Below are 25,271 nucleotides of genomic sequence, written 5' to 3'. Positions count from 1 at the left end.
GAGAGGAGAGGGCGAGGAGGGCAGGAAGGAGGGAGGGATGAAGGGGAAGGGAGGCAGGAGCAGAAAGCTCCTCGGGGTGCAGCAAGGAAGGAAAAGCATGGGAAGAGTGAGTGGAAACGATGAGGAGGAGAAATTAGGGACAGATGAGCTGGGCTGTGCCTGCCTGGGGCTGCTTTTTGCTGGGCCCCACACCTCTGTCACCTCCACACAGGTCCAGGGGCACATCTGGGCCTGAGAATTCCTGTTTGCCTGCAAATTCCTGTTTGCCTGCAGCATGAGAGTGCTCAGGGAGTCTGTGGACTCTGCCCAGACACCCAGGACGTGGCACCAGCCATCCATCTCCCTTTAAAACCTGCTTCCAGGCCATTTGGGACCCATCCCACTACCTGCTCCACCAGTGCAAAGCACTGGCCTGGTGGCAGTCACCTGAACAGCCCCAGAATTGCCAGGGAACACCGACACCATGGCACGACACCCACAGGGTCACAGAATAAGCTGAGCTGGAAGGGATCCACAAGGATCATGAAGTCCAACTCCAGGGGCTGCACAGGACCATCCCTAAGGGTCCCACCATGTGCCCAAGAGCTTTGTACCATGAAATGCAACTCCTGAGGCTACACAGGACCATACCCAGGGGTCCCAAGACTTGGAGATAACTTCTCCACGTGCTCCCACTCCCATTCCCATCCACATTGACCCCACATCCTGACAGGACACAGACTTCTTAATGACAGAACAGTGCTGGTGTCCTCTCAGTGCCCAAACAGTCCCATCCCTGAGTTACCCTGAAGCCCAAATGAAGCTGGTGGGTGATGGAGCAGCAGCACTGCATTTGGGAGATCCACATCACAAAACTTCCCTCATGTGCCCAAGGGCTTTGTGCCATCAAGTCCAGCTCCTGGGGCTGCACAGGCCCATCCCTGAGGGTCCCACCATGTGCCCAAGAACTTTGTACCATCAAATGCAACTCCTGGAGCTGTACAGGATCATCCCCAAGGGTCCCACCATGTGCCCAAGTACTTTGTACCATCAAATCCAACTCCTGGTGCTGCACAGGACCATCCCCAAGGCTCCCACCATGTGCCCAAGAGGTTTGTACCATCAAGTTTAATTCCTGGGGCTGCATAGGACCCATCCCTAAGGGTTCCACCATGTGCCCAAGAGCTTTGTACCATCAAGTTTAATTCCTGGGCCTGCACAAAGTCATCCTTAAGGGTTCCACCATGTCCCCAAGAACTTTGTACCATCAAATCCAACTCCTGGTGCTGCACAGGACCATCCCCAAGGCTCCCACCATGTGCCCAAGAGGTTTGTACCATCAAGTTTAATTCCTGGGGCTGCATAGGACCATCCCTAAGGGTCCCACCATGCTGGTTGCACTCTGTGGAAGCTGAGGGTCACCTCTGATCCTGTGTTGTTGGAATGGACTGGTTTCCATTCATATCCACCATGAGCGATCTGGGATGGCGAACCAAGATGTCACTGAGATGCCCAGGCTGGACTTTCAATTCCAGCATGTAGTTTCACCTCATGGTTGCCTCTCATCCCTGCAGGAGTGTGCTGGAGAGCCTCTCTTCTCCCTTTTCTGTGCCATCAAGCAGCAGATGGAGAAGGGCCCCATCGACTCCATCACGGGCGAGGCGCGGTACTCGCTGAGCGAGGACAAGCTCATCCGGCAGCAGATTGACTACAAGACCCTGGTGAGTGCTCTGAGCACGCCTTCCCCTGGGCTGATCCACAACCTTCCAATGCCTAAAGGGCCTTTAGACAGCAGAAACCAGTGGTTGAACCTCTGGGGTGATTTATTCTTGTGTTTTTGTAGGGTAATGCTGCCTAAAGCTGGGTATGAAAATTTAAAAATTTTGAGGATTTCAGCATCAAGGAATAGTCAGAGATTGTAGATAGACCTATCGGGTCAGAGGGTTGCTCTAGAGCTGGTGCAACCCTCCCTCCTGAGAGAGCACAAGTCAAAGAAAAAGGAGCTTGATTTAAAGATTTCAAGGGAGAGAAAACCAATCCCTGTCACTGAGCCATTTCCCCCAAAATGGAATTGTCTGCATAGGGTAAGATACACATTGCATATGTGCAGCTTTAGCTTCTGCTCTGAGATTGCACCCTCTTCCCACTTGATTAAAGAGCATCAATTAAAGAGCATTAGATATCTCTTCTTAGAGTGTTTGTGGGCCTTCATTCTTCCCTGGATGCATTAAATCCACTCTAAGTCTCTGCTGGATGAAGAACACTTTTTAAGCCTTCAGTGATCCTTGTAATTTTTCTATTTCCCATCTTTATTCTCAGCAAATCCCAAGTTTCAGGACAGTCGGAAGATGTTCTAAACTGATCAGATTATTTTATTTGCACTTTCAAATGAGGGAAATTCATCTCACTTAGCTCCAGATACCTCTGAGGGCTGTGTCCAATCACAGAATCATGGGATGGTTTGGGAGGGGACCCTAAAGATAATTTAGTTCCAAGTCTTAGACCTTAACCTGTCTTAGACCTGTCTTAGACTTTACCCCAGGCAGGCTGATGCTAGAAATGCCCTTTCATGTTCTTCAACTCCAGTCTAGAGCTGAGCTTTGATTGAATCCAAGCCTGATGAGGGGGTGGACTTAATTCTTAAATAAGGCCACAGTTGTATTCTGCATATTAAAAACGTGACTTTCCTACTGAGCTGGCAGAGTGCTGCTTCTCTGCTGTTATGTGTGGCTGTCTAAAATTTCAGAAGACTGATCACACATGGAGAAAATGAGCAGAAAAGAGAGAAAAATGCAGCCACAGAGCGATCACTTTCACCCAAGGAAATCCCCCCGATCCTTTTAGGCTTGATCTGAAGCAGCCAGCAAAGGGTAGTAATTATACATCAGGCTGAACAAAGCTCTCCTCTGCTGGCTTTGTGCTGTTTGATGATAATCAGCTCTCCCTCTTACATCTCAAGAGCAGACAAATATACCCCGATAGGAATCTCAACAGATTTACAGAGATCAGCTCTGGTGAAGGAGATTAGGAAGGAGCAGAATATGAATAGGATTGTTCTTCGTTTCTGTTTCTCTTTATTTCTGTTTTATTTCGTCCTTCTTCTACCTTCCTTGAGCTGCCTGACATCTTTTATTAAAAATATAGAGTAATGAAATAAAGCCAGAACTGATTCCCTGGTTGCAATATGGGAATTCCAACAGAAAAATGGAGAGAGAATATTTACAGAGGCCTGGAGTGACAAGACAAGAGGGAATGACTTCAAACTGAAAGAGAGTAGGTTTAGATTAGAAATTAGAGAAAAAAATTCTAGCCTGTAAGATGGGGAGGCCCTGGGTACAGGGTGCCCAGAGAAGCTGTGGCTGCCCCTGGATCCCTGGGAATGTCCCAGGCCAGGTTGGATGGGGTTTGGAGCACTCTGGGATAGTGGAAGGTGTCCCTGCCACCTTGGATTACTCGCTTACCATGGGAGTAATCACAAGCTGTGCCTTTATTATTTAAACGCCACTAATGTGCAGTGGAAATCAGGGCTTTGCTGAGCCAAGCTTTGCATGTGCACAGACACTCAGATCATGGCTGGAAGAGCTGGCAGATAAAAAATAAAAAAGCCCAAGGATGGAGTAAAAGGTCAATAAACAGAAATCCAGAGAAATGAGATGTCCCAAGGCCACACAGAGTCAGTGGGAGAGCAGAGCTCAGATATAACTTCTCCATGTGCTCCCTCTCCCATGCATGCTGACCCCACATCCTGATGGGACACAGAGTGACAGAACAGTGCTGGTGTCCTCTCAGTGCCCAAACAGTCACATCCTTGAGTGACCCTAAAACCCAAATGAAGCTGGTGGGTGATAGAGCAGCAACATTGCATTTGGGAGATCCACAAACCACAAAACCTCCCTCAGAGTGACCAGTCCTGTAGGAACACAACCCATCATGGGGTCTCTTGCCCACCAGGTGACATCAGAGATTGTATTGAAGTCTCTGAACAGCACTGCTGGAACAGTGGGATTTGTTTCTGGCTTGGTTTGTATGGGTATGGAGAAACGTTTCATGCTCCACTCGAGAACAGCTGGAAAACTCAACTGGACAGATGATGTAAAACCTGGGGAATATATGCCAAAGCCACTGTGCTCTGGGAGTGGGGTTGGCTTCCTTAACTGGGGTTTGAATTCCCTAGAATGTTGGAGGGACAGCCTTGACAGTCATTGTAATGAACACAGAGGTGTTTTGGGGTTTTCAGGGGTCACCACTGCCCCATCTGTGCTTGGAGCACAAGAACAGCCCTTGGAAGAATTGCCTGCCCTGCTCCTTCTTCCAGCTGAGCTGGGAAAGAGGGAAGCAAGGATTTCTGCAGCCAGGCTGGGACTGAGTGTGGTTCACTCAGGCAGAGTTTTCCTGACACCTTCTAAAGTATCCCTGTGAAATTCCAGGATAACCCAGATCAAGCAACCATTGTCACCTTCCAGCTGGGTGCTGGTGTGGGGACACTGCTCAGCACCTTCAGGAGATTTTGGGGTCTTCTGCCCCAGCTGCTGGCCTGGCAGGGCAGCTCAGATCATTTTAAAGAACACCAAGTGCCTTCTGTGGGGAACTGACCCAAAATCCAGCTGTTTGTATCAGAGATCATCACACCACAGAGCCTGCCCTGACTGGCACCAGCTCATTTTAGCTGAGCTCAGACCACTGAGAGAGAAACCTGGAGAGAAACTTGGTCCCCATAGCCAGGTGTGACCCCACAGAGCTGTCCCAGGCTGCCATCAGTGCTCCATTTCCCTGTGATAGAATAATTTAGGCTGGAAAACATCTTTAAGATCATAAACTAAACACCAGTGCAGGCCCTCAGCACTCAGGTGGGATTTTCTGGATGCACCCAAGAAGTTTGCAGAGGAAGAGGTTCCTGTGGGCTGGGAATGGGCATAACCCAGGAGAGCTGCAGACCAACTAATGGCCTTCAACACTGGACTCATTTCAACATTTTGTGTACAATTCTGTGATCCTTTGAGATGAAAGGTGCCCCAGAACTGTAAATCTGTGCTGTTATTATGATCTGAATTGATGCTTTTTCAATACTTCTGGAAGTGACATACAAATAATAGCATTATGATCTAATCAATATCTCCTATTTACATCTCCCCTTTCATCCAGCAAGATCACAGAGCTCTTTGTAAGCAGTATCTTCACAAGTCCCTCTTGGCTGAGCACAACATCACCAAAGGGAGCCTGGTGAGGCAGTGTGTAATTAGGCTGATAGGATTTCACCCCATTTTTGAGTTCCCACTGCATTTTAGGAGGTGAAGATGGAAAGTGATGGACAGTCCAGCACCTCTTGCATGCTACGGAAGGGAATTTAGGTCAAGTTAAAATTTGTCTGAGGCACCAAAACCAACATCTCTGTGCTTGTAAAAGTGCCACAGGAACATTTTAATGGCCATGTACAGCCTGGAGCATCACTGAACACCCCTTTCAAGTGCAAAGGTGTGCTAAGTTTATAAAACTTTATAGACTTCACACTTGTGCCATCAGAAATGAACAGAATGATCAACAGAGACACAGGCAAGGCTTAGCAGGGAGACTGCTGTTAAATGCTCTGTGTTTAAGGCATCCCCCCCTCACCACATGCTTTGCATTTACTCTTGGACAGAGCAGAGAAAATTAAATTTTCCTTCTGAGAAAAGAGAGGCCTCTCCAGTTGGGTTGATTTTCTTCTTCTGTATGTGAAAGCAAAGGCTGCTGATGTTGCCTTGTGTTCCATTTCTTAAGGAGCCCTGCATTTCAGATTAATAACATTCTTCTGAGGAGGGTTTGCTCAGCTCCATGGCTGTGCTGATGGACAAACATAAAGCTTTTCACTGGGATTATCAAAACCAGGTGGCAATGCAAGGAGGCCACTCCTGAATTAGGTCACCTTGGCATCTCAATGAACATTTTTTACTGAAAGCACTCAGCTGGTCTTCATGGGTTTTCTGCTGTTAAGAAAGAAATTCTTCCCTGTGAGGGTGGTGAGGGTTAGAGGTGCCCAGAGAAGCTGTGGCTGCCCCTGGATCCCTGGAAATGTCCAAGGCCAGACTGGAGGGGCTTGGAGCAACCTGGGACAATGGAAGTTGTCCCTGCTCATGGCAGGGGGTGGAATGAGGTGATTATTGAGACCCCTGCAACCCAAACCCTTCTGTGACTCTATGATTAAATGAGAGGTGAGACCACATCTCTGTGCCCATGTGAGGGAGGAAATACCCTCGGTTCCCATTTTTTGTGGCAGTCACATTTTCTGGAAAAATCCCTTTGTCCAGGATTTTCTCCTGGGAAGCTGAGAAGCTTCAGAGAAAAAGGAAAACAATATTATCTCATTTGCTTCTCTTGTGTTTTGTTGCATTGGAATGTGTTTGGAGATTGTTTATCCAACAGGTGATTGTTTCATTGGTTTCATGTGAATTGTTTTGAGTCATTGACCAATCAGAGCCAAGCTGTGTTGAGGCTCTGGAAAGAGTCACAAGTTTTTCTTCAGTATCTTTCTAGCCTTCTGTCTGTATCCTTTTAGTATTCTTCAGTATAGTTTAGTATTCTTTAATATATTCTAATATCATGTCGCTATAGGACATGAAAGAACACAGGCTCACACCACTGTTCTCAAGGTGAAGGAAAAAGGTAGTTTATTTTCTGACTCTAACATTTATAGTTTTCTAAACGTGTCAGTGGATTGGAGGGTGACAGTGCCACCTCTCCAATGACACTGGTCAAAACAGCAGTCCATCAACTTTCTCCTCTTCCATAGAGGAATGAAAAACAATGTGTTATTTACAGAAAGTGTGTGAGAAAGTTCACTACAAGAACGTCAACATCGGAAGGCTTAGAAAATCTTAAAAAAAACCATGGTGACAGTATCATAAAATAATAAATTAGCCTTCTAAGAACATGGAGTCAGATGGGGCACCCCATAAATACAACAATTTTCTGTGCCCTAGACCCCTCTTGTAGGATGCAGACATCTCAAGGGGGGACAGGCAGACGGTTTGAGTGCCCTGTGCAAGGTGTGGTGCCTCTCCTCAGGTGCTGAGCTGCGTGAACCCCGACAACGTGAACAGCCCCGAGATCCCGGTGAAGATCCTCAACTGCGACACCATCACCCAGGTCAAGGAGAAGATCCTGGATGCCATCTTCAAGAACGTGCCCTGCTCCCACCGGCCCAAGGCTGCTGACATGGACCTGGGTAGGAGATTGCTGCTGGCTGGGGGCGGACAGGGGAGCTGGGAGATGGACAAACTCCATCCAGAGACTTTGCTCTGGACAAAGAGCAAAGAGGTGTTTTGGGGTTTTCAGGGGTCACCAACTGCCCCATCTGTGCTTGGAGCACAAGAACAGCCCTTGGAAGAATTGCCTGCCCTGCTCCTTCTTTCAGCTGAGCTGGAAAAGAAGGAAGCAAGGGTTACTGCAGCCAGGGTGGTGTTGTCTTATATATCAAGAGTTCTATTACCATTATAGAGTAAGGATTCCATACTGCCAGAGTTTTGTGCCTCCTCAATGTTTCTCGCAGGCATCTCCTCTAAGCATTGGCTGTTCCTGGTCCTTGCAGCAGCCATCTGACTCCAGTTCCCACCAATCCACTCTTTTATAACACTGTTCTTACTGGCTACAGGTGTGGCCTGTTAACATCAGGCCTGCTCCTGATCTTTAGTAATTGGTCCAGCTGCAACTCGTTGGGGGATAAGATTACATTCTATGCCACCTTCATTTACCCATACTGTATCCCCCTACAGGGTGGGATTGAGTGTGGTTCACTCAGGCACAGTTTTCCTGGCACCTTCTAAAGCTGATGTATCCCTGTGAAATTCCAGGATAACCCAGATCAAGTAACCAGCTGGGTGCTGGTGTGATCAGCACCCACAAGAGATTTTGGGGTCTTCTGCCCCAGCTGCTGGCCAGGCAGGGCAGCTCAGATCATTTTAAAGAACACCAAGTGCCCCTCTCCACACCCCCTACAAGACAGAGAATTCACAGTGAGAGGGCAGAGGGGACATTTTGGTGATGTTTATGCTCCTGGCTTAGGAAATCTTTGGCCATAAAAAGACCAGTGCCATGCTTTTTTGCCCATAGAATTCATCCTGGACAAATGTCTGGAAAAAGCATGAGTGGGGCTGTTCTTTTCTCTTGCCAAAGACCCCTGGAAAAAAGAAACCTGGAGAGAGAATGCTGTTTGTAGTCTGAATTTCGGGTCCACAGGCAGATGTGGTACCACACCTGGAGAATATGAAAAAAAATGTTGAAAAATTTGAAGGATATGAAAAATCGTAGAAAAATCTGCTCAGGCCGTTGCTGAGGTGTCTGGTGGAGAGCTGGGGACTCCATTGTGGCTGAATCTGCCAGAATTTGCTCTCAGTGACCTTCAGTGAAAGAGACTGGGCTGGAAAATGATGGAGTCTATAAAACCAGCTGAGCTGTAGAGGAACCAAAAAGTGAAGGAATGGACCGAGGCCAAGAAACGATTCACAGCAATAATGAAGGCAGCAATGAGAGGTCAGGGATTGAAGTTAAGTGTCTGAGTGTGTGTATGTGTAGGGGAGGGAGGAGTTCCTGACAGAAATTGCCCATCAAAGGCAGTTAGAATAACGGAAGGAGCTGCCAAAACCAGCAGCAGTAAAGCGCAGATCACGTACATCATCCATAAAAGGACCCACGATGGCTCTGGAGTGCTGAGAGGTGGGGAGAGCCTGGGGGAAGGCAGGGCAGGGTGCCAGGGCACAGCACACCACAGCAATGGGGTTCACAGCCACATCTCCTGGCCTGTCTGGTGGTCACAGAGAGCAATTCCTGCAGATCTCAGGCCGGATGTGGCTGGGGATTGTTTGTTCTGCTGTGAGGATGAGGGATGTGTCCGTAATGAGATGCAGGAATTTTACCTGCACACTGTAAATACAGGTATTAACTGGATTCCACTGTGGTTCTGGGAACCAGAAGTGTGTGTGTGCAGGGTCCCAGCTGGGGCCTGACAATTCTGCATCCAGAATTGCTGCTGGTTTAGGAAATATTGACCTCTTCAAGACCAGACTGGACAGGGCTTGATGCAACTTGGTGTGGCGGAAGCTAGAAAGGGGCTGGAGATTTCAGATCTCTTCCCACCCATTTTAGACTGTGATTCTCTATCCAACCCAATCCAGCCTGTGATTCTATGACCTCCTGAGGAGTAGAAAGTTCCAGAAAGTTGGCATGAGCATGTGCACCCCCTCAGAGAACAGGCTTGCCCACAGTGATGACAGACTGGCTAATGGGCAGCTCTGGGAGCATTGATGAGGCAGCTGGGGGGAAAAAACAATTAAAATATAAATAAAAAGCCCTTATCCAGTAGAAGATAGCAGCAATGCAGATAACAAAGTGGGAGGAGCATGGGTGAAACAGGAACAAGAGTGTAGCATTCACATTCTCTGAAAAAAATCCCTTTACCCAGGACATCTCTCCTGGGAAGCGGAGAAGCCTCAGAGAAAAAGGAAAACAATTCTTATCTCATTTGCTTCTCCTGTGTTTTGCTCATGTGGAATGCATTTGGAAATTGTTTATCACAGGCAATTGTTTCATTGGATTCTGGTGTGAGTTGTTTTCACTCTTTGGCCAATCAGTGCCAAGCTGTGTTGGGACTCTGGAAAGAGTCATGAGTTTTCATTATTATCTTTTTTAGCCTTCTGTAAGTATCCCTTCTGTATTCTTTAGTATAGTTTAGTAAAGTATTCAATTATATGATAAATATGATATGATATGATATGATAAATATGGTATAATATAATATAATATAATATAATATAATATAATATAATATAATATAATATAATAATATACTTTCTGAGAATATGGAGATTCATCATTCCTCCTTTCATCTGGGGGAACACAAATACAATACAAGAGGGTCCACACACCCAGCCACAGCTCCATCCCAGCTTTTCCTCAAAGAAATGATGCTCCTTGGCACCTGGCATCCTTCAGAGATCCTGAAGGCAGCAAGGGGAGTGCAGAAAGCCCTGCTGGCCCTCAGGAACCATCCCAGAGCTCTCAGGATCAGCCTGCCCTGAGCTCAGGGGCTGGAGCAGAGCAGGGCAGAGCAGATGGCTGCAATCTGGCCTTGGAACCCGTGGCTTTCAAACAGCAGCATCATTTCCTGCTCCCATCACCATTTTCTGGGCTTTCTGTCCACGCTCAGGCCAGATTGCTCGCATGGCAGAAAGCAAACAAGCTAATGAGTTGTTTTGAGCTGTTAAATGCAGGGTAGCTGCAGGCAGAGGGACTTGTGTGTGTGGCAAATGTCACAACGTTTGGCAGTTGCCCAGGCAACTCCTGGAGGGGGTTGTCAGCTGAAAGCCTTGATTTTGGACACCCTGAGGTTAGGTTTTAGTGCAAACCCCCAAATTGCAGCCCTCTGAGTAATGACTTCTTTCCACTGTGGTGTTTTTTGTTATTATCATTTTTTAAAAGATCTCTCTCGCACATGAAACACCCCATCTTTGGGAAAGCAGTGAGGTGTGAGGGTCACAAAACAGGAATGTGGCTTCATGCCGAGGTGTTTGCTCTTCCCTGGGGTCTGGATGCTCTTTGGAAGGTGGTGCTGAGGTCAGAGGTGCAGGGAGGGAGCTGCTGGCTTGGCTTGCTCTCAGTGATGCTGTCCCAGGTTCATTTTGGACCATGCCAGGTGAGATTTCACTGCCTCACCAGCCCTTCAGGGCTGGGATGTGGGTTCATTTAAGATGTAAACATTTAAACTGGGTCTAATTTAGCATGCATAGAGTAAGACAGAGAGTTTGCATTCATCTCTCCTGAAGACAGGTTGGGAGAGCTGGAGGAGACCCCAGAGAGACTTCAGAACAACTTCCAGTGCCTAAAGGGGCTCCAAGAGAGCTGGAGAGGGACTTTGGGCAAGGGCCTGGAGTGACAGGACACGGGAAAATGGTTTAATACTAAAAGAAGGGGAGTTTCAGATTAGATTTTAAGACAGAAATTCTTTACTCTGAGGATAATGAAGCCCTGGCACAGGGTGCTCAGAGAAGCTGGGCCTGTCCCTGGATCCCTGGAATGTCCAAGGCCAGGCTGGATGGTGCTTGGAGCACCCTGGGACAGTGGAAGGTGTCCCTGCCATGGCAGGGGTGGAATGAGGTGATCTTTAAGATCTTTCAACTCTAACCAATCTGTGATTCTATGATTCACTCCATACAGGATGAAATATTTCTCTGTCGTTTCCCAGCTCCGTGTTTTCTGAGATAAACTTTTGTTCCCATCCCTTTCTCCACCCCAGAAACAGAGCTGAGTTTCTCCTCTCTTCCTAGACCTGGATCAGAGGGAGATATAACATTTTCTGTAGGATTTGAGGTGCAGGGTGACATCTCCCCATCCTCCCTCTTGCCACAGAGTCACCCCGTAGCCAGGCACTGCTGCCTTCACCTCACTGCCAAAGGGCCCCTGGAATTTCCTTTTTCCCAGTCAAGTTGAACAGAAAGGTTGTTCCTTAAAAAAAAAAAGGAGAAAAAAAGAGAAAAAAAAGAGGCAAAGAAGTAATTCCTGCGTGCAATAAAAAGATACACTATCTGCTGAATGAAATATAAAGGCTTCACAGCAGCTGTCTCCTGAGTTTGCATTTACCACTGCTCCTGATTGGAAGGCTTGATAAAGTTAATGGGATTTTTACCTCCCTCCCCCTCTCCTCCCTCTCTCTGGAAGGTGGGAGTGTAACAAATTGGATTGGAGTGTGTCTGTCCTTTGTGCTGGATCCCAGCAGAGAGGGGACAGGGTGCTGCCAGCAGGACAGAGCTGACACTTAATGCTGTGAGGATGGATGGCAGGGTCACCTTCTCCCTCCCCATTCCCTTGCAGGTCTGTTTGGGACCCCCTGAGCTCGTGGAGAAGGGGAGCCGTGAGGCCAGGAAGAGCTGGGGACAACTGGGGCTCCTTTCCCCATCATTTCCCTGTCATTGCTCAGGGGCTCAGCAAAGTATCAGAGGTGAAGTGATTTGTGTTAGGGCAGGGAAATCAGGCTGCAAAACTGAAACTGGAGACTCCAAGCCTGCCCTGAAGGTTTTGGGGAGGGAAATCAGGCTGCAAAACTGAAACTGGAGACTCCAAGCCAGCCCTGAAGGTTTTCCTCCTTGTTTTGTGCAGTCAGGCTGGCCCTGACACTTCCTCACAGGAAAGCCAAGGAAAGGGCTCAGGGATCCCCTGAGTCTGTACAAAAGGTTTGGGGAAACATCTCAGGGTGTCCCTGGAGCAGAGGGAAATCTGCTCTGAGCACCTTGCCCAGCCCTGAGATACAAATAAAGCCCAGGATGGGGAAAGCTGTGCTCAAGAATCTGTGCATCCCTCCCAAAACACAAGTGTGTGTCTCTCCAAAGATGAGCCAGGGCAGAAAACATGCAGAAAACAGGAATATGCAGAGCCATGAAGGAGGGAGGTCAAAGTGACACTGTCCCCATGACCCTGTGAGAAAGGCACACAAGAAACACTCTGTGACTGCAGAACTGGCTTTGGCCTTGAGTGGGGCACTTCCTAAGAGCACCATTTCCCATCCCAGCCCAAACTTCAGCATTTTTTTACTCTTCTAAGCAGTGTCTGGGAGCAGTTGGATGGCAGGGATCTGGCCCAGGTGGATATGAGCAGAGACCATCATCCTCAGACTCCACGGGGATGATGTAGATATAGTGGTTTTTAATAGTTTATTGCATTTCTTTACTTTGTATTTGGTGTATGGTAGGGGATATGGTACACCCAATGTCATGTTCTTTAGTTTGGGTGCTAATAAAGTTGGTTTTGAAATGAGTTTTGTTGTTTGATTCAATTTTTTTAGGGGTATTATGTTTTTAAAGGACTGGTTTTTAAGACCTAAGATGGTGTTACAGGCTATAGCATGAGGTGTAGGGTAAGTCTCTAATTATTTTGTGGTGGTTTTTATTATTGTGAGTACAATAAACATTGTGAGTCCCCAGTGTTTACTTTGGTGTGTTTGGGGTAGTGTGATATAGTTAATTTATTAGGCTTTTTTATACTTATATTTGGAATATTGTCTGCTATTCTGTATGGCTTTTATTTGTTTGGTTTGTTTGATGGTATTCTCACAGTTTTTGATAATCTGAGAAACATTGTTTATTGTTAGGTTTATTCTTTAGTCTTATGCTCACTTATAGGTGGTATCTGTACCTCCTGAAAGTTCCTGAGCTTCATTCACCTTTAACATTTGTTTTTCACAAGAGTGTGTACAATTTTATGGTAGCTGGAAGCTTTCCATCCCTTCCATCAATGCCTCCCATGCAAAGCCACCCCAGCAGGTGAGGATGTGAGGAGCTGGAGTGGCTGAAGGGCAGTTCAGGATCAGTGCTCAGCCAACACAACCCCTGCTCACCCTCAGTGTCTCCAGCCAAAGTAACACCCAGCAATAAGCACAGTCGCTGACCTCTCCCTGCTAATTTCAATGAATAATAAAGGCAAGTGCAGCTTTCCCATTGCATTTTAATTATGTGATAAGAAAAGTGCTGAAACCAAAAGAAATTTGCAGCAGTTCTTGCATTTTTATATTGGGAAAAACAAACAAGGGTGGCAGGTGATGTCTCCAAATCCAAGAGTTCATTTTAATTAACTCCTGCTAATGAATGGACTTTTAGATGTGGCTCTGGCTAAGCTGTATTTGGCTGGATCACTGTGACTGAAATGTGACAACCAAGAATGGTCCAGCTTGATGAAGGCTCCATAGCCTCAAAGGTCTCTCCCAACCCAGGGATTTTGTGAATTCTGTGAATTCACACATATATTGGTAGCCTGTTGTATTTATGGCTAGTTTTTCCAGTAATTTTCCATGTCTTTTCCCTAGGCTGAAAGACAAAACAAAATCCCAGAGCCCCAAGCCCCAGGAGGTGCAGGGTCCCAGTGCTACCTTGGTTCTTCCTGGGAACCAAGGTTGAGAACAACTTTTTGAGTTACATTCTCATGGACAAAGCACAGCCAATGCCAAGGGGGCTTCAGAGAAGGGACTTGACCTGGGGGGGAATTGCATCACCACTTGTCCTCCTAACTGGCGCTTTTTACCTAAAACCTATAAAATCATACTCGTTGGACTTTTTTGGACATCTTTCCACAACTGCCCCTGAAGGCCTTCAAATAAAGATCAGCTTTTATATTACTAAATGTTGCTAAAATTGCCTCGAGTTTCATTTCCAGGTGGGCAAAAGGGCAACACCTGTCTCGTTTGTTTATTTATTTATTTATTTGGTTGTTTATTTGTTTGTTTGTTTCTCCTTGCAGAGTGGCGGCAGGCAAGCGGGGCGAGGATGATCCTTCAGGATGAGGACATCACCACCAAGATAGAGAACGACTGGAAGAGACTCAACACGCTGGCACACTACCAGGTATCTGTGGGAGAGGGTGGGCAGGAGTTGGGTCTTCTTTCTGCCAAAGCAAAAAGCAAAATATTATTTATTCTCTTGCCCAGGGAAGTGGTGGAATCAGCGCTCCTGAGAACATTCAAAACCTTGTGGATGTGGCACTTGGGGACGTGGGTTGGTGGTAGCTTTGGCAGTGCTGGGTGAACAGTTGGGCTCAATGATCTTAAAGGTCTTTTCCAAACCTTAAGAATTCTGTGGTTTTTATTGTGCTAAGATGCAGAGGTAAAGAGAGGTTGAGTGGGCAGTAACCGGGCAGAACCCCCGTGCTGAGCACATCCCTCCTGTCCTTGTCCCAGTTATCCTCAACAGCAGTAGAGAGGAAGCCAAGGGTAGAAAAAAATGTTTTTTCCCTCTCAAAGGACACCCCTGGTGAGTGAAGGGGGTGAAGAGGAGATGAGGACAACATGAGCTAACATTTCTCATGCAGACAAACAAATCCAAGGCCTTCCATGCCTCTTTCCCCAATGTATCCATGGCCTTTTAGTGCAGGCAGAGTTCAAAAGGATAGAAAAAGGAAAAATGGAAAGAGGGAGGCTTGGTGACTGCAAAAGGGAGGTGGAAAACAGCGTGGCTGGAGAGCATGAAGCAGTGGAGTTGTTATTACAAGGAACTTTTTGATCTTTAACCTGGTCCAGGTGACCTGCTCTGCTTCCCTTCCTCCCTGCATGACCTGAAATTCATAATAGAGGGTTAGAGGTGTCTGAAATGTCTTACACAAGTGGTAGATTTAATGAAAAAAGTGAAGTTTTGGTCAAAGTCTTCTCCCTTGCAAAAAAACACCAAATAAAAAAGACCTCATTAAATTTAATCCGATGCTGACAATTTTGTCATTTCCTCCATCACACCTCAGCAACCTCTGTTTCATAACAAGATTATTTTCTCTTGTCACTTAAGAGCTGAGCTGAGGAGGCAGCAAGCAATAATTTGAAAAGGAAACAAAACTTTTTACTTCAGATTGATTGAAGCATTGCTGGCGGATTTTGATTTGATTTTTTTTTTCCCCAGAGAGAGCAAGGACGTTTCCTGCTTTATTTCATCAACAAACCAGGCATAATTTTCTTCCCTCTCTGTGCTTTTTCCATGTTTTCTTTGCCTCAGGCAATGAGCTCCCAGCTGTATGATGAGCTGGGCCAGGTCCTCAGGAAACATCATTTTCCTGGCTGTCCTGGAGGCTGACACAGATCATGCTGGGACAGACACTGAGATTGCCTTTGCCTCAGTTTCCCCATCTGTGGTGTGGGGCTAAAACTACAAAGAGCCAATAATTGCCTTCCATGATAGCTGAGGGGCTATTTAATTAGCCTCTGCAGTGCTTTGAAGATGAAAAACTCCATGCAAGTGCTAATTATTATTATTATTATTACACAGACAAGAGTTAGATGTCGTTAGAAGGGATTTTTTTCACCCATCTCCTCTTTATGATGTCTTATTTATCACAGATGTTCCTGATATGGCTCTTTTGAGCCACGAGCTTGTTAACATTTCTGACATGGGACCCACATGATTTGCCTTGTTGTAGAAACAGAAAGCCTGGCTCCTTTAAAAAAGTCCTGTGGTCCCTCAAAACATTGTCCATGACATCCTGGACATCAGCCACTCCAAACCTGCTGCTTTTCCACCCTCTGACACCACAAAGAGAAAGAAGTTGTGGCTGTCCCTTCAGTCCAGCAGTGCCTTTGTCACAGGGATGGGTGAGAGGGTGACAGGATCATAGTGGAAAATTGTAGACAGGAATTTTTGAGCCAGGCACCCAGATGTCACCTGCAATCCAGGAGGAAGGAATGGAACATTTCACATCAGTTTTATCATCCTAATGGAACAGCCAGGCCTGTTTGAAGTAGCTCAGATGATTTTATTATTCTCGTGCTCCTTCTCTGCCTAAGAGCTTCCCTGGGATGCACCTATTGTCAGATTTACTAGGGTTAATGCAAAAACCACCCCTGGAAGTGTTTAAAAGGCCTCTGGATGTGGCCCTTGGGGACATGGCTTAGTGGTGAACACAGTGGGGCTGAGTTAATGTTTGAACTCCATGATCTTAAAGGCCTTTTCCAACCTAAATGACTCGGTGACTCACACTGTCGTCACTGGGCTTTGAATCAGGGCCTGGATGGAGCAGAATCTGTTTGTCACCACTTGTCCCTTTGTCCAAGTGCAGATTCTGGCTGTGTAACAGCAGCTTTTGTCCCTTTTTATTACTAGACCAACTCAAAAAAGCAAGAAATTGAAGCTTGGAGGGTAAACTGTGCCCTGCCTACGGAGACACTGATTTGCTGCTCATGCTGCCCTGGGCATGGTCCTCAGCCACTTTTCAGAAGTTTATTGACCCAGTCCTTTTTTCAATGCAGGTCCCAGATGGATCTGTGGTGGCTTTGGTCTCCAAGCAAGTCACTGCCTACAACGCAGTCAACAACTCCACGGTGTCCCGGACGTCAGCCAGCAAGTATGGTAAGGGTGTGTGTGTCTTGGGTTTCTGTGGTTGAAATGACCCCCAAGGTGTTAGAAAGTCTTTTTTCCCAGCCCTGTGACTGAAGAAGAAGTTGAAATTCCTCTGCTCTGCTGTTCAAGGTTGTTTATTTGCTCTTATCTATGACATTCTTTCTCTGACCCACTGAGATCTGTCCAGCAGGTTGGGTTGTGGCACAGTCCCTGCCCTTGGGATGGTGTTGGCTTTTTATACTAAGAACTATGTGTACTTTATTTACAATAATTTTCCAATACCTATCACCTATGTTAGACAGTCTGTCTCTACTCTAAACCAATCCAGAAGTGCCACCATCACAGCAGAAGATGCAGGACAAGAAGAAGAAGAAGGAGAAACACTGGACATGCCCAGATTCCTCCATCTTGCCCCATTCTAAATCCCCAAAATTCTACTTTTTCCCCCTGTGATAAATTCACTATTATTCTACTCAAACTCTTGTGGCTTGTAACTCCTCACACAAAGTTGGTAATTGTTTCCATGGGCTAAAATCAAAGGCACAGGTGTTTGTGACTCTGTGCCAAGGTCTCTGAGCCCTCTGACAGGGTCTTGGGTCCTCCAGGGCAGCCAGAGAAATGTTCTGGGTCCCAACACGTGTGCTGGGATGGACTGGGAGAGCACTGGGATAAGATCCCAACTGTCACAGTGGTCACCAGACTCTAAGCACCAGCAGGGACAATGATGGGCAGATGATTATTTGGTGAAATTAGGCAGGAGGGGAGGATTTAGCCATCTAAAACTCTGGCAGCTCATTCAAAGTGTTGATCCAAGTGGTTGGACTGCTCTTGGGAGGTTCTCCTCCCTCATTAATGAAAGGAGGAGTCTGTATAATTAGCTGCCTCCCTCTTAGATCACCAAATGTCACTCTTAGATTTGAGATCTTTATCAGCAGATCTCAAGGCAGTTAACTGTTGTTCCCACTGTCCCCATGAGACAGCAGAGTGACACAGCTGTGGAAGGTTCACCAGGTGGGAACTTCTCTGCAGGGCCAAACAGGGACCTCCTGAGTGTCACCCACCCCCTCCACACCTTCCTCCCTGCACTAGAATTGCATCCAGCCTGTGTCTCACTAAGGTGATGCTGGACAGCAAAACAAAACATCCCTGATGCACAACCAGGGTGCTGCAGACCCCCCTCCAACCTGAATGCTGCTGTCATATCACTTTATTCATATTTTTAATTTATGGAAGCATCTCCAATCCTCCTTACTCCCTTTATCTTAAAGGAAAGAGCAGTTACTCAATGTCCAGAGGTGCCCCCTTCCACTTTCTCCAAGGACATGAATGATCCATGAGGCCTTATTAATATTCATCCTCTTTGCCATGTTGTTGCAATTACTGAAAGACACAGTGACCTTTGGAAAGGAAGATTTGAGGGGGGTTAATTTCTGTTGGATTTCTTTAATTCTTTTGCCATTTGATTTTTTCAGGAGGAGGGAATAGGGAAGGAGGCAGGGGGAGGAGAAGATGTGGTGGGTCAAAAAGTGATTGTTAATTGCAATTAAGAAAACAGCATCCAGAGAGAAAAAGGATATTCCATCTGATAATTAATATGTAGAGATTGGTAATGCATTAATGAGGCTGATTCAGATCTTGCTACAGAAAGGTGCAACACTTCTGATAATTATGGTTGGAAAAGGCAACATTGCTAGAAGGTCAGGGAGAGGGGAATGCCTTGTGCCATCACACAGAGGCAAAGAGAGGTAAAATTTGGAGCTTAAAAGTATTCTTGGAGAGGAAATTTGTGGGTGTCCACCTGGGGTTCTGGCTGATTTCTGTCAAAATAAGATTTTGGAGCAGGGAGTAAGGAAGATGGCTGGGCAGGAATTGTTTGCTTTGATACCCAGGGAGGGAGGGGAGGCAGCTCCTTCTAAATCTGGGGATGAGGAGCTAAATAGGAGATCACATTAGAGACACCAATATTTTTATGTTAAGCAGCATGGCATGTCATGGATAAAATATGGGAAAAGCAGTCACTTAAGGAACTGGTTACCAAAAGGAACTGGCGCTACCCCCTGAACCAAAGTGTCTGACAGTGACAGTGACACTTGCCAGGTAGCATGATAAGAGGTAAAGATTATAGAGAGCTGGAAATCAGGGATTGAACCTCACTTAATTTAATAGTGCAGACATTGACATCACACCTGGCTCAGTGACCTCACACCTGGCTCATGGTTGCCGAGCCAACCATGCGGACAATGCTTTGAAAAACGCACTTGGTGGCACGTCACAAACAGAATTCCTGAAAACTCCAATGCCAATGTTATGAATATGAATGAGGCCAAACTTTATCTGGAGAAAGAGGTTCTTGTTTATTAAAATAGCTACAAGGAACAGAGTACCCAGGATAAGCCCAGGCACCCACACAGCAAGCCAAAAACAGAACAGTGCGCTAACCCCAAGTGCACTGGGTTCTAAGTTTCCAAAAAGAAGAACTTTGACCCAACTGAAATTCCCCCATTTATAGCCCCCTTTGAGTCCAGGATTGGTCCATTTTGGATCCATGTAGTGATTGGTCCATTTCCAGGCTTCTCATTGGTCTTTAATGCTGTTCATTCTGGACCAGTAGTTTCTGCAGGGCTTCGAATGATGGTCAGATCTTCCATCCAATCCCTCTTTGACCTCGCCTTGCCCCTCCAGACTGCCCTTCCACCAAACACTGGACCCTTCTCCTAGAACACTCTAATAACCACTCTTAACATAATACAATTAATATAACATAATTAATACAATACAATTGAACTATTCCCTAATTTAACATAACTTAACTTTTACTTATAACACCAAGAGCTGCTGAGACACGTGGGGACCCCTGTTTGTGTGTGTCTCTGCAGAAAACATGATCCGCTACACGGGCAGCCCCGACAGCCTCTTAACATAATACAAGTAATATAACATCATTAATACATTATAATGGAACTATACACTGATTTAACATAATTAAATTTTTACTTATAACACCAAGAGCTGCTGAGACACGTGGGGACCCCTGTTTGTGTGTGTCTCTGCAGAAAACATGATCCGCTACACGGGCAGCCCCGACAGCCTCCGCTCGCGCACGCCCATGATCACCCCCGACCTGGAGAGCGGCGTCAAGATGTGGCACCTGGTCAAGAACCACGAGCATGGAGACCAAAAAGAGGGTGACCGAGGCAGCAAGATGGTTTCTGAGATCTACCTGACCAGGTTACTGGCCACCAAGGTATGTGGTGAGGGCAGGGGACAGGGCAGGTTTGAAAGCGAGGTGGAATTTCTTGTCGGAAAGAAGTGAGAGGCCACTCAAAGGATGCCAAAGTTGGGTAAAAAGAGAGGGGCAGAAGGGAAATAAGCAAGGGGAGAGTTCTGAGCATGTGGGGAGGGAGCTTGAGCTTTGAAAGCAGAGTCCAAAAAGAGACACTGAAAAAGCAAGGAGGAGTAACAATCCAGGGCCATGAGATTGGTGGGGAAAGTACAGCAGGAGGTGCTGGAGTTGTCAATTATAGTGGTTTGTAATTTGTACCAAAATTGAGCAAGTGAAGAGCCAGGGCAGGTGCTCAGAGCAAGCTCCAAAGATGTGTCAGGCCTCACACTCTGAAATGGCTCCTATACCACAAAATCCTGAGTTTTGTGGTAAAAATCCTCCTCCACATTTTCCCTGGGCCAATAAAGACTCTTGTGCTGATGACTTGGAGAGGGTTACATTGACATTACAGTGAGACATGAAAACTCAGCATGCACAGAGAGAAAATACAGATGAAATCAAGCGGGGGCAGAGCAGGGACATCCTGACCTGAGTCTCCAAACACATCCATAACATTTTCATTTTGGTCAGGTATTAATAGGCACAAACACAATTCCATGTGCTCACGCAAATGCTGCCTGAGTTTGCCCATCAGACACATTTCCATCACTAGTTTAAGTCCTATTTTTCAAATTTACCTGCTCATTTATTCCTCAGCTCATTTTGCCTCTGATGTCTGGCTGTCCCTGCAGCCTCACTCAGGCTGGCTGAGCTGCAGAGGGATTTGGAGGAAAGGCAGCTTTGTCTTTAGCCCCTGGTCCATGCCCCATTCCCTGGCATCAGGAGGCTTTTATTGATCACACAGCACGTGAAAAACGTTGAAAAAGGAAAGTGTTGCTCCCCAGGGCTCAGGCCCCAGCTGGTGTAGACCAGCAAGCATTGGACTGGTGCTGATTTATGTTATCTGGGGATGCAGCCCCTACCCCACCACTGAACTGCTTTTGCTTTCTGTTCTGGGTCACAAACTCAGCACTTGGGTTGGGCTTTTGTGTTGGGTGTTTTTTTAATTGTTGTTCCTTTTTTTGTTTGTTGGGTTGGTTTGGTTTTGAGGTTTTTTTGTTGTTGTTATTTTTGTTGTTGCTGGGGTTTTTTGGGGTTTTTTTGTATGTGTTTTGTTGTTTTGGTTTTTTTTGTTGTTGTTGTTGCTGTTGTTGTTTTTTCATGGAGATACCTGGAAAGCAGCTGTAAAACCTGCACAGCAACAGAAAGAGTAGGAAGGTTGGAGTTTTATTGTTTCCCCTCTTGGGCTGAACAATTTTCTTTTCTCATTGTGGCCGTTTGAGGGAGGGAAGGAGAGAGAGCAGTTGCTATAATACAATCCCCAGGAAGACTTTGTTAAACTGACAATGATTTTTATTCTGGTAAATCCCTGACCTCTGATACCCAAGAGCCTCTCCCCTAAAAGCCTCAAAGGTTTCTGTGGCATTTGTGAGGGTGAGCATGTAAAGAACTAATTCCCTGCAGGAACTGAACCTGCGGGCAGCTCTCCCATGTCAGACCAAGAGGATTTCCCCTCCTGAGCCCTTTCTGAGTCAGATGTGCTGCAGGGCTTTGTTCACCCCGCAGAAGTTCACACAAACAAAAAGGTGCCTCTGTTTGTTTCCCAAAGAATAAATCAGGTGGTGAATCAGCCAGAGACACCAGCTTTCTAATTAAGTGTTTGTTAGCTCTAGGTAAACTTGAGCCACTCTGGTGGAACCCGGGGCTTTGTTTCTAGAAAGGAGACATTTCTTCCCTAGGTCCTTGGAGAAAGGGCAGAGTTTTATCTTGCAGGAGAGGAAATTTTTCATAGCAGGGAATGGTTGTTGGAGATTCAGTTGATTTTTGGTTATTTTAGCAGCTATTTATCCACACATAAATGCTCTGGTGACAGGGAAAACGTGTCCTGCCTGATTCCACCCCAAACCCAGCCTAGAACTCCTCAGCTGTCCCCTTCTCCAAGCCTGGCCACCCTCACATATTCCAGCTCCTCTCCTTCCTGTTAAAAGTATTGTCCTCACAAGAGTGACTCTCCAAGCCCTCAGTCTGGGATTCTCCTGCCAGTGGGGAATAAAAGATGAGGAGGCCTCTTGGGAATGAAGTTTGTGTAGTTTAGGATGCTGGTCACACATTAACCACCCACCTCTCTAGGTTCTCTTGTCCTTTTTGTCTCTGTGACACCTTCTACAGACTTCTCTTCCCAGTTTAGATGGCCCCGGGTGAAAGCCAGCCTGGAAAATGGCTGGGTTTTGTCTGATGGATGCGCTAAAGCATTGAGGATGGGATGCAGAGAGAGGAATCCGTGTGGAAATGATGTGTAATGGTTCTTGTGATGATGAACATTCCTGCTTAAAGACATTTGTATTGAAATTCTCAGGTCATGTCACATTTAACTGATAGAGAGCCCTCAATTTTCTATCACACATTGGTTTATCCGCAGACATACCCTGTGTCAGTGGGGTACCAAAATTCAAAGTCCTCTGCACACTTGTACCTCATGCTCTTCTTTCCTTCCTTCCTTCCTTCTCCCACCAGGGCACCCTGCAGAAATTCGTGGACGACCTCTTTGAGACCATCTTCAGCACTGCCCACCGTGGCAGTGCCCTCCCCTTGGCCATCAAGTACATGTTTGATTTCCTGGATGAGCAGGCAGACAAGCACAACATCCACGACCCCCACGTGCGGCACACCTGGAAAAGCAACTGGTGAGTGAGTGAGACAGCCCAGCACAGCCCAGCATGGGTACTGGGCTGGAAGGGGACCAGAGGGAAGTGTCTTTGGGATCTGGCTGCTGGAAGAGCTGAGGAAACTGGTGTGGGGCTCAAAGGATGAGGCTCAGTCTGGCCAAGCCCATGGAGAAGTCAGAAGATCCCAAAATCTAAAGGATCAGCATTTTTTGGCTAAACAGGTCCTAGTTTGCCCTGTATTACATGAAAATGGAAGGATTTGTGAGGGATTTGATGAGGAAAAATTAAGTAAAATTTTTAATTGCTGCAGTGCCCAAGCTCTGCACAGGAATATACAGAATATGCCCAGGCTCACATAGGAATATCTCGGGAGGCATGGGAGATAATTCAACACCACTGCCTTCATCTGCACTGGGTGTTTTAATTCCCAGCTCTATCTGTTTGCCGACACAGAGGTATCTCATACCAACTGAGAATTTTAAGGTTCCCAAGACATCCTCAGAGGATGTGGAGCGCCCACAGGAGATTTGTACCCTCCTGGGTAGAGGCCAGGAAAGCATCTCCAATGGTGCAAGGTTTTTAAAGGGTTTGGAGCAGGATGTGAGTGTTCTTTGGAGTGAGTAACAAAGGGTGACATCAGTGGCAAAGTGTGACATCAGGGACAAAGTGTGACATCAGCCCCCTGCTCCAGCTCCTCATCCCTGCAATGGGACAGTGGGAAAAGCCAGGATCAGTGGAAAAAAATCTCCTTTCTGCTGAGTCTCCCAGTTTGAAAGAGCTCCCTGGGGAATGGCTCCCTCCCCTTCTCCTGTGCAAACACAGGGACTATAAAAGGAGCAGCAGAGGAGAGCCGTGGGGCTCCCAGCTCATGCATTTTTTTCCTTTTCCCAGTCATGCAGTTGGCAGATCGTCACAGCGCCGGTGACATAAAAAAAGAAACCCCATGCACCAAAGAGGCTTTCAACTAATGAAACATTAGCATATTATTAACATTATCTGCGGCGCTAATCTAAGGCTGATTGCAGCCACTCAGCCTAAATGAGCAGGAGGTTTATTTAAGGGGGGAGGGGGGAAGGCAGAGCGTGTGTGTTTGTGGGAAAAGGGGCAGTGTGAAGAAATCTGTTCAATCAGATCAAATTAACTCAAAGCCACATCACAGGGCTCCTTTATTCCCAGCCAGGGACATCATCCCCTGTCCCCTCCCCACAGCCAGGCACACAAACACACACTCTGCTCCTCACCAAACACCTGCACAAGGCCTTCTGCAAGGTTCACCCATCCACCTCATCCCCCCAGTGATGATTCTCCATTCCCAGCCTAAATTCCCACAACTCCATCATGTCTCATTGACATTTTTTACTTATTCTTCCCTGAGACCCTGTGGAACAGGCTGTCCAGAAAAGCTGTGGCTGCCTTATCCCTGGATTGTTCAAATCCAGGTTGGATGGAGCTTGGAGCAACCTGGGATAGTGGAAGGTGTCCCTACACCTGTATAATCTTTAAGGCCTCTTCCCACCCAAAGGACTCTATAATTCTGTGTTTTCCAGCATCTCCCTCTTCTCCTGAACTTGGCTGACCAGATTCCCTTTGTGGGGCTTTCCTTACATTTGTTCTGTAATTTTGCTGCTCAGGAGAACACACAGAGGTTCAGGAAAACACAATGTCAGGAAAGTTGTTACCCAAAATCCATCAGGCTCAGGGATGAGTTTTTTACAGTGTTGTGAATGCAATCAGCAAATGGGAGGAACTGGGGAGTTTGTTCTGAATTTCAGGAGAATTTTTTAAGCTGAAAGATGCAGAGAGTGAGGGTAGATTTAGCAATCTGCCTGAGAGAGAGAGACAGGGGCTGGGCTCTGTGCTCAGTGACAAATCCCAGCTCCTGGGCCTGATCACTGCAATGCATCTGCCCTGACAAAAGGCTCCAGGCAAAGGCTGGAGGTACCTCATACATGTACCTCAGGGCATCTCATACAAATGAGCTGCTCTTTGGAGAAAAAGGGGGAAAAGGGCTTTGGGTTGCAACTGGAATAGCTTTTCCTTGGTTAGGGCAGATATATTTTCATATCAAAGGCTGTGGTACTGGTTTCCCAGTTCCTTTTTTTTTTTCCTTGAGGCAATGGGGCTTTCCCTGTCATGTAGAAACTGCTTCCTGCTTCGGGGTACTGGGATTGTGGGCAGGCTTGGGCTGGAGCAGCAGAGAGTGACAGGACATGGTGACCTACAGGTGTGCCATGAGCATTCTCAGTCTCCACCTGGGAGCTCTACCTGCCTCTCTTCCCATGGGATTGCTGTGAGAGCTAAAAGCCAAGTCCCTCAATGACAAAGGTGTAGAATCCCAGAATGGTTTGGGTTGGAAGGGACCTTAAACTCATCAAGTGCCACCTCCACCATGGCAGGGTCACCTTCCACTATCCCAAGTTGCTCCAAGCCCTGTCCAAGCTGTTCTTGGACACTTCCAGGGATCCAGGGGCAGCC

At 46.7% G+C, this 25,271-nt stretch overlaps 1 protein-coding gene across 2 annotated transcripts in view; it reads left to right on the top strand.

Moving 5' to 3' along the window:
• PLXNA4 (plexin A4) overlaps nucleotides 1-25,271 on the top strand; it is a 505,817-nt gene that overhangs the window by 460,382 nt on the left and 20,164 nt on the right. For both annotated transcript variants that reach the window (XM_064703091.1, XM_064703090.1), the window contains exons 24-29: nucleotides 1,554-1,700; nucleotides 7,021-7,180; nucleotides 14,233-14,336; nucleotides 16,718-16,817; nucleotides 19,862-20,052; nucleotides 22,645-22,814. In XM_064703091.1, the coding sequence (XP_064559161.1) occupies nucleotides 1,554-1,700; nucleotides 7,021-7,180; nucleotides 14,233-14,336; nucleotides 16,718-16,817; nucleotides 19,862-20,052; nucleotides 22,645-22,814 (872 nt within the window). The remainder of the gene's footprint in view (nucleotides 1-1,553; nucleotides 1,701-7,020; nucleotides 7,181-14,232; nucleotides 14,337-16,717; nucleotides 16,818-19,861; nucleotides 20,053-22,644; nucleotides 22,815-25,271) is intronic.

This window comes from Zonotrichia leucophrys, chromosome 1A (assembly GCF_028769735.1).
Source record: "Zonotrichia leucophrys gambelii isolate GWCS_2022_RI chromosome 1A, RI_Zleu_2.0, whole genome shotgun sequence".
In the NCBI taxonomy this organism is placed as follows: Eukaryota; Metazoa; Chordata; class Aves; order Passeriformes; family Passerellidae; genus Zonotrichia; species Zonotrichia leucophrys.
This window is presented reverse-complemented; position numbering and strand designations above follow the sequence as displayed.